Raw genomic sequence first — 14,997 nt, 5'->3', positions numbered from 1 at the left:
CAATAATTATGGCACCTGTACGAAGGAAAATGGCAGCCAGTAATGATGGTTCGCCATCTTTATCAAAGAACGGTAGTATAAAAGAAATGAGTCAGTGTACTAGCAGTGAAATGTACGCTTTGCGAAGTGCGGTCGTAGTGTGGATAGATGATAATAAAGGATTGAATGTGTGTAGAAAATGTAGGGAGAATGAGGAATTGAAGTGTATTTCGGATCGTGAGTGTGATAATTTTGTCAAACTTCAGAATGAAGAAAATAGCGATATGACAAGAAACGGCAAGGTTGTACATGAGAATTATGAGAGTGTGAATGTAGAAAGTGTGAATGATAGTATTAATGGTTTCTCAGAGAATAAAAAAGATGAGATAGATGCATTCAGTGAGATCGCGTTGTTGAATGGTGCGATAGAAAGGGCAAAACAGCAGCTAGAGTGCATGAACAAAAGTCGACTGAATGAACCAACCAGTAATAAAAGGTATGACAGGAAAAATAGGCGTATGAATGTGAAGATGAACAAAATGAAGGATAGAGTGCTGTATGGAGACTCGTTAGTACGAGGTGTGTTAGTAGAGGATTTGACAAAATCGTACCAACCTGGTGCGACCATAAAGGATGTAACTGAGTCTATTAGAGAGCAAAAGGAAAGGGTGAAAGAAATGATTGTTGTGGCAGGTACAAATGATTTGAAAGGAGATAAAATGGAAATGATAGAAGACCTGAATGAGTTGTTTGAGGTAGCAAAAGAAAAGAGTGAGAGAGTTAGAATGATTAGTCTTTTGCCACGGTATGACAGTGAAATGTTTAAAAGGAGGGCCATAATTGCGAATGACTTTATGTGTGGGTTATGTATGACGAGTGGTGTGGAATTTGTGGACGTGTGGAGTGAGTTTGATGGGCGAAAGGATCTATATAAGATGGATGGCCTGCATTTGAATGGTTACGGTGTAAGAAGACTTGAGAGAGTGTTGCTGAATATAGTGGATGTGCAAATTCAGGGAAACTACATTTGTTAAGGGGGGGGGAGTAGATATACAGTCCTTAGAGAGGCAGTTGAATGTAAGAATGAATATAATATGCTAGAGCAAATAAGGACAACAAACCAGAGTGATATAGTTAATATAAGGCATCAAGGTAGGGTTGGGGCTAATGGGGGTCTTAAATTCATGTACACTAATACTAGGAGTATTAGGAACAAGAAGGAAGAGTTTTTGGCCATGGTTGGCACTTCCAGACCACAGGTTATTGGTATTAGTGAAACATGGCTGACTGTAGATGATATAGCTAGTGGGATTGAATGTGATGGGTATAGTGTGTTCAGGAATGACAGAGAGAATAAAAAGGGGGGAGGAGTATTGTTGATGATATTCTCCTACAGCCAAGAAGAATAGAAGTTGAATTGCAGGATAGAGAAAAGAGCACATTTCAGGCCATTTGGTGTGAGATTGTGGCTAGCAGAACTAAATATACAATTGGGTGCTGCTATAGACCAGGTGATGGAAAAGATGGTGGTGACAGTATGCACAAGCAAATAGAAGAAATGAGTGGAAGGAGGGTGATTATTATGGGAGATTTCAACTATGGTCGCATTGATTGGAGTGAGGAGAGGACACACGGGAGGAAGGAATTGGATTTTATGCGGTTATTAAGGGATAACTATCTGCGACAGCATGTAATGGAAAATACTAAGGGTCAGAGAGTGCTTGACCTAGTAATTACATCTGAGGATTGGCTGTAACAAATATGACCACATTGCCACCAATCGGTGAGAGTGATCATAGGGTCTTGACTTGGGAGGTGGCTAAAGGTGTAGAATTTTCAATTAAGACAGGGTACATGTGGAATTATCGGGCGGGAAAGTATGACAAGCTTAGGAGTTTGATTGGCTCAGTGCCATGGCATGTACAACTGCAAGGACTAGAAGTTGATAGTGCATGGGAGGTAGTTAGGAAGTGCTTGCATGAAGCAATGGCTGACTGTATAACTAGAGTCCGAATAATAAATCAAGTAGGGGTTAAATGGATGAATAACACCATTAAGCTTGAACTGCAAAAAAAGAAACAACTATGGAGGGAATTTAAAGAGAAAGGTGACCGGCAGGCACATGAACGGTATAAAGTGCACGCCAGAAGGGTGACGAGTGTGGTAAGAAAAGCAAAAAAGGATTATGAAAGAACATTGGCCATGCAGGCTAAAGAGAATCCTAAACAGTTTTTTAGATATGTAGCAAGTAAAAGGAAAAATGTACATGGCAGAATGATTTTAAAGAATGCCGATGGTAGGGAGGTAACTGAATCAGTTGAGATAGCTGAGTTACTGAGTGAGCACTTTGCAAGAATATATCATCCAGGTGGTGACATTGCAGAAACGAATAAACCAGTAGATTATACGGGAATTGTGGTGAATGAAGTGGAGGTGAGTAGTCTATTGCATAACCTCAATGTCAATACATCTGTGGGATTGGATGGTATACCAGCTCGTGTAGTACGAGAAGCAGCTAAAGAATTGTCAGTACCCTTGACCATTTTATTTAATTTGAGTCTCGGGTCAGTCCCGAGCGGGTGGAAGGAGGGGAAAATAGTTCCAAGACTGCTGTTGTAAATTACCGACCGATTAGCATATCAGGAATCATTGTCAAGATCTTAGAGAAATTAGTCAAGAAAAGAATACAGGATTGGATAGATGAAAATGGGATATTGTATGGGGGACGACATGGTTTTGTGAAGGGTAGATCATGCCTCAGTAACTTGCTCACATTTTATAACACAGTGACGGCTGAACTGGATAGGGGTAATGGGTTTACAGTGATTACTGGACCTTGCCAAGGCCTTTGACAGGATACCACATGGAACCATAATCAGTAAACTGGAGCAGATGGGGAGAGATATAGGGTTGGTAAGATGGATAGGAGGGTGGTTGAAGGAGAGATACCAGAGAGTGGTTTATTCAGGAGTGGAGTCAAAAAGACATCTTGTGACTAGTGGAGTGCCGCAGGGCTCTGTTCTTGGACCACTGCTTTTCGATTTGTTCATCAATGATATTGGAAAGGATTTGAGAGGAAGTGTTCACTTGTTTGCTGATGATGCAAAGTTGGGTAGAGCAATTGTGAGTTCACAGGATGTTAAAATTTTACAGGATGATTTGGATAGTTTGGAGGACTGGGCTAGGAAAAATGGATGTCAGTTTAATGTGGCAAAGTGTAAGGTTATTCACTTTGGGGTGAAAAGAACAGCAGCAGTATATCGCACTGGTGGAACCGTACTCCAGGAGATTGATGAGGCCAGGGATTTGGGAGTGCTGGTGGATAGGGAGTTGAAGTTTAGGGGGCACATTGCAAAAGTGACTAAAACAGCTCACCAAATCACTTGGCTTATGAAAAATACTTTAACATGCAGAGATGAACAAGTTGTTGTTCCTCTGTATCGAGCGTTGATAAGACCCCATCTGGACTTCTGTGCCCAGTTATGGGCACCAGGGTTTCTTCGTGATGGGGAGGAGGTGGAGAGGGTCCAGAGACGAGTGACCAAGATGATAGCAGGACTGTGGAATGAACCTTATGAGAATAGGTTGAGGATTTGTGGGTTGCAGAAATTGGACGATAGGCGAAGGAGGGGTGATATGATTGAGACATTCAAATTACTGAAGGGTTTTTATAAGATTGATCCAGAAGATATTTTTGAAAATATGACTGGTGGTGGGAGGACTAGGGGCCATGCGTGGAATCTGGGCAAGAGCGTGGTTGACAAGGGTGTTAGAGCTAGGTTTTTTACTTTTAGAGTGGTGAATGAGTGGAATAAGCTTCCAGAGTCTGTTGTGGGTGCTACGATCGTGAATGAGTTCAAGGCAAGATATGATAGATACTGTGTGAATGTTGAATAGTTGTTCCAGACATGATGTTAGGGCCTCCCTCGATGAGTCTGTCGACTCCTTGGAGTTTCCCGGAAAAAAAAATAAAATAAAATAATAATAATAAAAATGCAAAGCACATACCCTTACAGACATGTATAATGCTGTGCATTATGGGAAGGGTTACCCAGACCGGTTTGGGCCTTTATTTAAGTCTCATCAGTGGGAGCCAGGCTCAGAGGTGATACTAAGGTTGAAGTAATGCAGAAGTCATATTTTCCTATACGAGTATATAATATATAAGGTGTCGCATTAATCTTCATTAGTTTCCAAAATACTCTTACCCTGTAAATATACTTTTAAATGTAAATATGTCTAAAAATCACATTTTTAGTGCAAAAATTAATCATGCCTTTTTACTTGTAGTACAAAGTAATAAGTAAAACTCATAAATTTTATGTTAATTATTTTTTTGTCTGCATTTCTTAGGTGATATGATATTGTTGTTAGGCTTAAGTGCTTCCATAGCACAATTACAAGAACAACAGGAAGTTGCAATCTTCATTTGGAAAAGACCTGAGTTTGATTCTCGTCATGATGAGAGCAATCTTTTTATGGGCTTTTTCATTTGAAAGTGAGTTAGGCAATCTCACAGAGGTAGCAGTTTTTTTTTTTTTTTTCCTCAAACTCAGATTTTGCATCCTGCTCACAGACAAATCAGCCACGAGAACATGTAATTTAGAAATATTCTGGTTGTTGTGGTGGTAGTGTCTGTGGTCGTGGTAATAGTTGGTGGATTAGGAGAGATGATGAATTATGTAGAGTAGAGTGCGCCCTCCTGCAGTGATTTCTTGGACTCCTTGAAGGTGTCACATGTATGTTATGATTTATCTGTGCAAATTCATAATGCTACGTGTAATTTTTGAAAATTTAAGTATTATTATGTTTATCTACATGTTTTCTACATATGTGTTTTATGTTGCTTACAGATAAGTGAATTAACACATATTACTATTCCTGTCATGTTACTTCCTGATGATTTTAAAGCCTTTTCCAAGACCAAAGTGGACAATCATCATTTCAACAAGTATGATTAGGACTAGTAGTAGGATTTACTTCTTTTGATATGTATATAAATAATGAAATTACCTCTCAATTATTGCATGTGCTTGATAAGCTTAGGTGTTGGACGTTATTCATAACTTATTTTAATGGTATTACAACATCAAACAGATCTAAATTATAAAAAGATGTTTATTAATGCATACATTTCACTGGAATTCAAACTAACATTTTCAGGACAAAAGACAAAAAGTCCTAATTTTGCACCCTCTAATATTGTATAAAAGGCCAAGTGACAGGGAAAAGTTGGCCAACTGAAGTTAACATCTGTCTTGGAGAAGAAAATACATTTTCTACTATTATTATGATAAATATGGACTGGCAGGCAATGCTTTGGACACTCCTTCACACATGATTAGATGGAAGAAAACCAGTATGCTATATAGAAGTCATTACAGGTCAGAAAAAACTATTTTTAGGGTCCTCAATCAATGGCTGTGTAGTATTTTCCTAACCTTAACAAGTATGGCTGCATTAAATTTGCAAACAATTGGGAGAAGTCATCTTAAGGTCAATTCTACACAAGTGTAATGTTTCACTTCCTCATTGTCTTTCGTAAATTTTTCATAAAGAAACCGTAACATGTTGTTTTGCACCAAGGATGTCAGTTTGAAATGTAGCAAAATATAAGTAGTTAATAAACATGCTTTTATAATTGTTTGGTGCTATGATATTGTTAAAATAAGTTATGAATTCTCGATTATTGTTTCTGTGCTTGTTACCAAATATTACTAATGTTAAATTGTGAATGAAGATATTTGTAAATAATAATACTTCATTCATAATTAACATGACCTCCCATATCACGAGCAAGACTTATTTAAATCTATTTCGTTAGTCTCTTGCTTATAAAATGTTATTTATGTAATTTTAATACGTTCGCTGCCAACTACGAGTATACTCATAGTTGGTAAACCAGCTACACAAGCCAGCTACGAGTATACTCATATGATGCTTACCGCCGGCAATGAGATTACTGTACTGACCTTGAAGAAGTGAAAATGCTTGGCTTGTGGGGCTAGCATCAAAACTGTGTATTCTCATAGATCATATATGCTCTGTACAAGCCAACTACGAGTATATTCGTATGATGCTTACCGTCGGCAACGAGATTACCGTACTGACCTCGAAGAAGTGAAATTGCTCGGCATAGGGGGAACAGACTATGCCGAAGTAGCATGGCACCAAACGCGTTAAAATATATTTTAGATATGAAAAGGCTCTGTATTAAAGTGTCAATTATTTTATTTACTTTATTCCTTTGATAATAATATAAGGAACTATAATATATGTAATTTTAATATATCCAGAAGATTCTTTGTGGTATCATTTGATTAGTTGTTATGAGAAAACATGCAAATTTCTCCTAGCGCATGCTGGAGCATGTACTACTATATATGAAGGGAAAGGCAAGTTTGATGCGAGCTAAACTGATGAGAACCAGTTTTTGGTAGGAAAAATAGGAAGGAGTGGATACGAAAACAAAAGTAAAAACAGAATTGAGTAGGGGAGTATAGAGAACGGTAGCTGGAGACTGGAGGGGAATTTTGATGTGCCAAAAACGGAATTTAAAGGACTGGGAATTGCTTGGCAATTTAACTTACTTTTTTCTGAGTTGGATTTTTACCCAAACTTCCTAATGCCTAAGAGTGAAATAGTGCTAGAAATAGGTTAATACGTAAAGAAAAAGAAGAAATAGGTGGATAATTTAAAACAAGTGCATAAAGGTTATATTCTCCCGAGTCTATAAATCAGTCATGGAAATGGAAGATTCTTTTAAGTTTGTGTTACTACAAAGTAAAAGTCAGCAAGGACTTTAAAAATTTTTGTTCGATCTCCTTAAGATATTATGAAGCTATATTCTGGTAAGATTACCTATACTATACTTAGTGAGAAGTAACGAAAATTAATTCCGCCGAAAGTAAATTGTTCCTAGTTGTTGCATTCAGCGAGTCAAGATTTAATGTGTGATGTGCTAAGACTTTTCCCTCTTCAAGTGACAAGTGCTATTTTATTGAATTAAGTGTTCATTGACTGAACGAGAATATTGAGAAGCATATTTGTTGTAATTTAGGAATCTCATACTTACAAGAACTAATTTTGATTAACTGAGCTTAGAGAATTACAAATAAATGTGTGATGGTTCACTGGTTGTATTCTTTCTGAATATCTTGAACTGATTTGATATTTAAATGTTTTGAGATGTAACCTTCATCAGAGTAAGGTTATGATAGAAGTTCTCTGTAATAAGAAGAATAAGATCTGTTAAATATAATCTATAATTATAAAGTTTAAACTCAGCTGAATAGTATACTAGAATCTTAACGAGAGCTTTATATTCATTTTATTATAATGTCCCTGTTGGAATACTGTGTTATGATGTAATTTATGTGACGCTGCATTAAATAATTTTATTTGAATTGGATCTTGTAATTGCCTGATTGTTTCATTGCACCGTTCATTAAAATAATACGAATCTTAGCGGGAACCCTGTGTAGTAAGAATAAAAACCTCGGCCTAAAATCAGCTTATGATAACCTAATACAGTTGAAGGTTGATTTATCTAAATTGCTCTTGCAATTCAGAATATGGAGTGGCGCAGTATAATATAAATTTTCTTCATATTCGATTGATATATCAGCCTACAACTAGTTAAATACTAAAGAGAGAGAATTGTAAGATGATAAAACGTGATTGAGAAGAAATTACGATCTAACACTAATAAACTAATGTTTTTATGATTTTGTTTAATATCGGGGCGTTGAACATGAACTTGTCTTCTTCTTCTTCCTAACATGGAATTTAGGCCATCTGGCCTGTTCCGGTCTCATGCCAGCTCTTTCTTGGTCTTCTGATTCTTCTTTTTCCACATATTTTGTATCTGTATAATATTTTTGGTGGTCTGCTGTTGTCCATTCGATTTAAATGTTCTAGCCATTTTTGTTTGTACTGTCTTATGTAGTAATTAATTGGTTTTATTTTCAGGGATTGTAAGATTTCTTTATTTGTTTTGTGGTCCCACTTGGTATATCCAGCTGTTTTCTGAGGAACTTCATTTCTGCTGTTTGAATTCGTTTTTCATCTTTCCTTTTCATGGTCCGTGTTTTGTTTCCATATAGTAGAGTTGGTTTTGACAAGACATTATATAGTCTGATTCTAGTGTGTTTTTGTACCAGGGATGGCTTAAATATATTATTTATTATGCCATTTACTTTGACAAAGTTTGATATTTTAGTGTCTATGTCTTTTTCTTCTTCGTATGATAGATCACATCCTAAGTATCTGAAAGTGTTTACTTGTTCTAGTATTTTATTATCTATCACTATTTTACTTCTTATTGGGTTTTCTCCTTTGAATGCCATTATTTTTGTTTTTTCTTTGGATATTGACATATTATATTGCTTTGAGATATCATTTAATGATTTTAATGATCTTTGTAAGTCATCTTCTGATGTAGCTAATACTATTTGATCATCTGCAAATAGTAGTGTATCTATCTTCATTTGCAGGGTCATTTGTATACCAAATGGGTTATGCTGTTTCCAGATTATTAATATTTCATTTATATATATATATTGAAAAGCAGAGGTGAGAGGGTACATCCTTGTCATACTCCTCTTGATATATCTTTCCATTCTGAGGGTGTGTTCTAATTTCACTGCTATTTTATTTCCTGTATATATTTCTTGAATAGATTGTAAAAGTTGGTTTGGTATGTTTAAATCGGTTAATATTTTAAACAATTTTTGTCTACTAATTTTGTCAAAGGCTTTTTCATAATCAATAAAGGCCACGTGTGTTTCTTTTTGAAATTCTCTTCTCTTTTCTATTAATAATTTTAAAGTAAAAATTGGATCTATGCAGGATCGGCCTTTTTGGAAACCATTTTGTTCTTCTAGTAATTTGTTTTCTGCAGTGCTGCTTAGTTTCTCTTTTAATATTCCTGCATATATTTCATATCCTGTATTCAGCAGGCTAATTCCCCTATAATTATTGCAATTGTCTTTATTTCCTTTTTTATAGATTGAGATAACCAGTGCTTTTTTCCAAGAGTTAGGGGTTTTTCCGGACATCCAAACCATATTAAAAAATTTCAGTAGTCTTTCATTAAATTTTTCACCTGCATTTTTGTATAGTTCTATATTTATATTGTCTTCTCCTGGCATTTTGACAATATAAATATAGAACTATACAAAAATGCAGGTGAAAAATTTAATGAAAGACTTCTGAAATTTTTTAATATGGTTTGGATGTCTGGAAAAACCTCTAACTCTTGGAAAAAAGCACTGGTTATCCCAATCTATAAAAAAGGAAATAAAGACAATTCAATAATTATAGGGGAATTAGCCTGCTGAATACAAGATATAAAATATATGCAGGAATATTAAAAGAGAAACTAAGCAGCATTGTAGAAAACAACATGAACATGAACTTGTATTAATATTATTTCCAGACGCTCATGAATTTTCTAGATTTCTGAAAGGTTCATTCATTCATTCAACTTACTGCAATCTCTGATACTAAACTTATTGGTGCATTAACAACCCACTCAAACATTCACATATCTGCTACTCCCTTGCTTACACTGCACTTATAGTTTTCAGAGATAACCTTATGTTCTTTTCACTGTTATTTTGCACTATTTACCTTACATTTGTCTGAAAGCTCTTCTTATTAACATAAGTTTGTCATTACTGCATTCTGGACTACTCTCCATAACTTGAGATAACAAAACTGTAGTCATGTGGTGAGTAATTATGATTGTATTGAGCTTGTGTAACATTGAGTACGAGGGAAGGAAGTTTATTTTCCACTTGGTTAGATTAAAATAAATTTAGTTTAGTCAACACTCCATGGAGTGCTGACTCATGGTGAGAGGCCCAAATTATCAACACAATATTTTATCTCTTCTTGAAACCATTAACAGACAAAGCACTCGCAACTGACTCAGGCAACCCATTCCATTCATTCACTACTCTCCAAGAGAAAATCTACTTCTTACACCCTTGCTAACACATACACTTTTATCCAACTTCCAGGAATGATCTCTTGTTCTCCCCCCCCCCAGTGCTGAAACATTTCCCTTGCATCAATCCTATAAATGCCTTTAAGTAACTTAAATGTTTCTATCATATCCCCCCCCCCCTTTTTTTTCCCCTATCAACCAACTTTTGCAATCTACAAACTCAATCTATCCTCATAGGGAGCATTCCACAGGTCACTCACCATCTTGGTTACTTACCTCTGGGTTCTCTACACCATTTTCTTATCCCCAATAAACTCAAGTGACCAGACCTGAGTGCAATAATTCCAATGTGGTCATATCAAGGCTTTATAAAGAGGAATGAAAACTTCACCCAGAGCTGGCACTAGGGTCTTTGTCGCCCGCATGCAATGTCTATCTAAGCACCCCCTGTAACGATCCGGGCGTGTGTAGTTCTTTTACGGTAATAAAAATTTAAATTATTTGAAATTTCTTAAATAAATTTTGACAGAACAGCCACACGTTGCTTCACTAAATGTAACGAACCGGGGGGTGTTGACTAGGCAGGATAATCGTTAAAAACACAAATATTCAAAAAATTCTCAAAAGTTAAAGCAAATTTTGATAAAGCCACTTCACTTTAATCGTTGAATATAATGATACAGGGATTATATCCTTCTCACCAACTCGAATCACTAACAAAATTAAAAATGAATTTTAATTAAAGTTAAAATTTATTTGAACTAAAGTTTAAAAAATTCTTGCATTTTACAAGTTACTAAATTCTTAGTAACTTGTAAAAAATTTTAATAATTTTTGTAAGTTTAACTATCTTTTAGGAAAATAAAAGAAACTCAAGATAGATGAGAAAATAAGAAAAAGAATTCAGAAATAATTAGAACATTTAATATAAGTATTCAAAAAAATAACATCTTTACAGAATAACAGAAAATAAATTAAATTACATCAATATACTTGAAAATTTTTTAAATTAAAATTTTAGGGTTTTTGATTTCATATTCACAAAATTAGAAATAATGGTCTTAACATCTAATTCCACACATATATCATTTTCAGTAGCTATTAACACCAAACTAACAAACCTTTTTTTGTGACATACTTGTTCTTAAGTAGGTTTTAATCAATTTCAACTTGTTAAAGGAACATTCACCACTCGCTACACTAACAGATAAGGTTAATAATATTCTTAAGGCAATTGAAAAGTTAGGGAAAGATAAATTATTGGACACAATAAAATTAAGAATATCGAAAGGGGTTTTGAATATTTAAATTATCCTTCTGAAAAATACCCCGGAAAGTACATAACTCATCATATAGTTCTATTGCATTTACGTCTTTATTGTCGCCGTCCTTCAAGAGAATCTCTAAACGTCACAATTTTTTCGTAAATCTTCGTTATTAATTTGTAGTAATCTATACAAGAAATTGAAATTATCATAATATGTTTTTATTTGTTCAAAACGTTCTATTAACGAACACATTGCAACGTCTAGAAGTGTATAAAACACATTCATTCTAAATTTATCTTCTGGTGATTGTGGCGTTTTTTCGTCATGATGCTCGTAGTCAAATTGTTGTGTCTTCTTTCGTCGTCGGACTTCCGTACCAGTTTTAAATTCTTGTTCTCCGTCCACTTCTTCACTGAGTTCTTTTGCCGTTTTAGAACTTCTTTAAAATTTGTATCCGATCGATACTCTAGTAAGAATATTTTCAAGTTTTCGATAGATTCTAAAGCAAGTGTGATGTTCATATTTTTGTCTTGAAGCATTTTACTCACAGGGTTTATTCTGAAGTAAATCATGCCCAGTTATAAGAGAGCAAAGAAATTTGTAGTCCTTTATTTTAGCACATAATGTTTGTGCTTCATGCTGAGTTTCTTTATTAAAATTTTCATTATTTAAAATTTCAAAAAGTGCATCATAAATTTCTCCTAACTGATATTGTAGAGGTCGGATTCCCATCGCGTTTCTGATGGCTGTTTCAATGTTAATTTTTTTACGAACTTTAAAAGGATTGCACAAGAGAATGAAAAGAAATTGTATATTTCTTGAATAATTGCAAAGAAACTGTATCTGCATTCACTTTGGCTGCATCCTTAATGATTAAATTTAGAGTATGAGCAGCACATGGCACGTAAAAAGCTCGAGGATTTTTGTTTAAAAGCAAATTTTGGAGCCGATATTTTTTCCCTTTCATATTTTCCCTATTGTCATACCCTTGACCTCGCATGTTTTCAATGGGAATGTTCCATTTTTCCAGTTGTTCCATTATTGTTGCACATAAACAACGTACTGTGGAATCTGATATATCTGCAAAACCTAAAAAGTTTTCCCTGATCTTGACAATTCCATTGTCACAGGAAATAAAGCGAATAATAATGGTCATTTGTTCTGTTTTACTTACATCATGTGTGCAGTCTAAAATTATGGAATAATATTTAGATTTTCGAATTGATAATAAAATTGTATCCCTGATTGCTTTACTTAAAGTTTCCAATATTTAATTTTGTGTCTTTACTCAAATAGTGTATTCTATTGTTTTGTTGTAGGGCCCTTTCAACATGATTTTCCATAACGGGATCAAACTTCGCAAACAGTTCAACTAATTTTAAAAAATTGCTGTTATTCCTTTCATATAATTTATCAGATGATCTGCGAAAAGCTAAGTTTTGGCTACCAAGGAATTTTATAATTTCAATCAAGTGTTCTAAAACACTCCAATGTTTCTTTTCCATTGAGTCTGGCAATCAATAGTAATTTTGTTTTTTAAATTTTTATCAACTTCCTTCCATTTTAAGAAATTTTTCATGTGAGTTAAACTAGTCTCATGTCTATGCAAAGTTGTACTTACATTTCTCCAATTGTTATAATCTTCTACAAGACTACTTGATTCGGTAGGTGCAAAAGGTTTGCAACAAAAGCAAAAAACAGAATTTTAAGTTTCGGAATAAATGAGCCATGTTCTTGGCACGAGCTCCCCGTTTTTCATTTTTCTATTATAATATGTGTCACCAAATTTATGACCATATGTATCTCTGGGATATGTTATATTTTTCTTTTGAACAGGCCAATTAAAACAACTCGTAATTTTTCATCACTATTTCCCCATTCACCTGGATCTTCTAAATTTACAGAGACTAACAATGTGTTTGTTTCGTGGTCAACTACAACTAAATCTCCTAACTGTTTTTCACATAAATCATTCATCTTGTTATCTTGTTCAATAGTTGTGATAGTACTTTCATGAAAACTGGATGATATGCATGGTTCTTCAACTCTGATTTCTGATGTATCGAGTTGATTACAATCTGCATCAGAATATTTTAATATTTTAACAAATTTATTAAGTGCCCCAGTTTGTTTCTTAACATCTGCTTCTTTCGCAGCATGACGCTTATGATTTTGTGCACTGGATAACTTTTTTTTAATTTTTGATTCCAATTCTATTTTATACCCACAAGAAATTATTACACAACATGACACAGAGACGAAATAATAGTTTGCACTGTGCTACTGTCAGTAGCCTACTGAGATGCGTACCATATGACTGGTTAATTAGCAACAAATGTTTTGTACGAAAATTCGTTTCTGCACATAAAAACCGTTCACCATTTCACATTAGATAGACTGCAGTAGACACAACATTCTGTAGGCAAGCATTTAGCCTGCTCTCTCTGCCAAAATTGTAAACAGCCGGCTGATCAAAGAGGCGGCAATATACGATTTTTTTAAATTTTTATTTGGTGTATCTGGCTTTATTTATTTTAATATTGATAATTGTAAGAATTTTTTATTTTCATGATAAAAATTTTGTTTCTTAAAAATGAACTTATGAACAGTGAGCCGGCGGTGCCCCCCCCCCCCCTTTGTAGCGGCACCCGCATGCACTGCATGCTCTGCATGCCCACTTCCGCCAGTCCTGACTTCATCTCTCCTTGTTATTGTGTTCTTCAATAACCAAGTAATCCTATGAGTTATCCTGGCTACTTTAGCAATATGCCCTCTAAACTTCAGCCCTCTATCTACTTCTTCTTCTACTACGCGTTATTCCCGCTTCCCATGTAGGGTCTGCGTGTTACTTTAGATGCGACTTCTTGTTAGTACTGCTCCCAACCGACCCGTCGCCTGGTCTGCCGCTGGGGGGGTGTATATTTTTGACTGTAGAGGTGTATGTTCACGGGGCCGGTTTGCCTGTTTTGCAGGATGAAAAACGCCAGATAAACTGGCGGAAAAAACCCTACTGACCGCGCCCAAGACTGGCTAACTTGGCTATGCCTGAGGAAGATCCTCAAATTCCTCACGTCTCAGCCCTCTATCTACTACTATCCTCAAATAATTGGTCATATCAAGGCTTTATAAAGAGGAATGATAACTTCATCATCTCTGCTTGTTATTGTGTTCTTCAATAACTAAGTAATCCTATGAGTTATCCTGGCTACTTTAACAATATGCCCTCTAAACTTCAGATCTATATCTACTACTATCCCCAAATACCTAGCTTCAATTTCCTCAAGTACATTTCTCTCAATGTGGCACACAGGTTAATCTTTGTATCCCAAATTGCATAACTTTACACTTTTCCACATTAAATTGACATTCATTATGTTTTACCCATACTGTCAGCATATTTAAATCATCCTGCAAGTTCTCTTTTCACTGTTTGGTATTGGGAGGAGAGCTATTCCTGAAGCTGAGTAGGAATGTGTTTACTAATGAGATGAGGGCAAGATTTATTATTATTATTATTACTACCCCAAGACCTCATGGAATCAAAGCCTCATCTGGGAGGTCCTTTTATCACACACACACATCTCATCATACCGTGTCTTAAACACACTCAAACTCTTTGCAGACACCACACTCTCAGGCAAGGCATTCCAATCATTCACAACTCTGCACGAAAAAACCTGCCTCTCACACCCTCTTTATACAGTTTCCAGGGATGACCTCTGGTTCTCCTCTGATCTCCCACTATTCTCTGTAGAACTTCTCCACCATTGATCTTATAACAACCCCTTACCAACTTGT

The 14,997-nt window shown here is 35.3% G+C and overlaps 1 protein-coding gene across 3 annotated transcripts in view; it reads left to right on the top strand.

The window, feature by feature from the left end:
• Positions 1-14,997, top strand: part of LOC150100152 (phosphatidylinositol 5-phosphate 4-kinase type-2 alpha-like) — a 224,196-nt gene that overhangs the window by 47,017 nt on the left and 162,182 nt on the right. For all 3 annotated transcript variants that reach the window (XM_090402421.1, XM_090402420.1, XM_090402419.1), the window contains exon 2: positions 4,833-4,930. In XM_090402421.1, coding sequence (XP_090258547.1) covers positions 4,833-4,930 — 98 coding nt within the window. The remainder of the gene's footprint in view (positions 1-4,832; positions 4,931-14,997) is intronic.

The sequence above is a fragment of the Typopeltis vanoorti genome, chromosome 13, assembly GCF_054136105.1.
Source record: "Typopeltis vanoorti isolate ZY-2024b chromosome 13, IOZ_Tvanoo_1.0, whole genome shotgun sequence".
Lineage (NCBI taxonomy): Eukaryota > Metazoa > Arthropoda > Arachnida > Uropygi > Thelyphonidae > Typopeltis > Typopeltis vanoorti.
The sequence above is the reverse complement of the archived record's forward strand: the minus strand, read 5'-3'. Positions and strand labels throughout refer to the sequence as shown.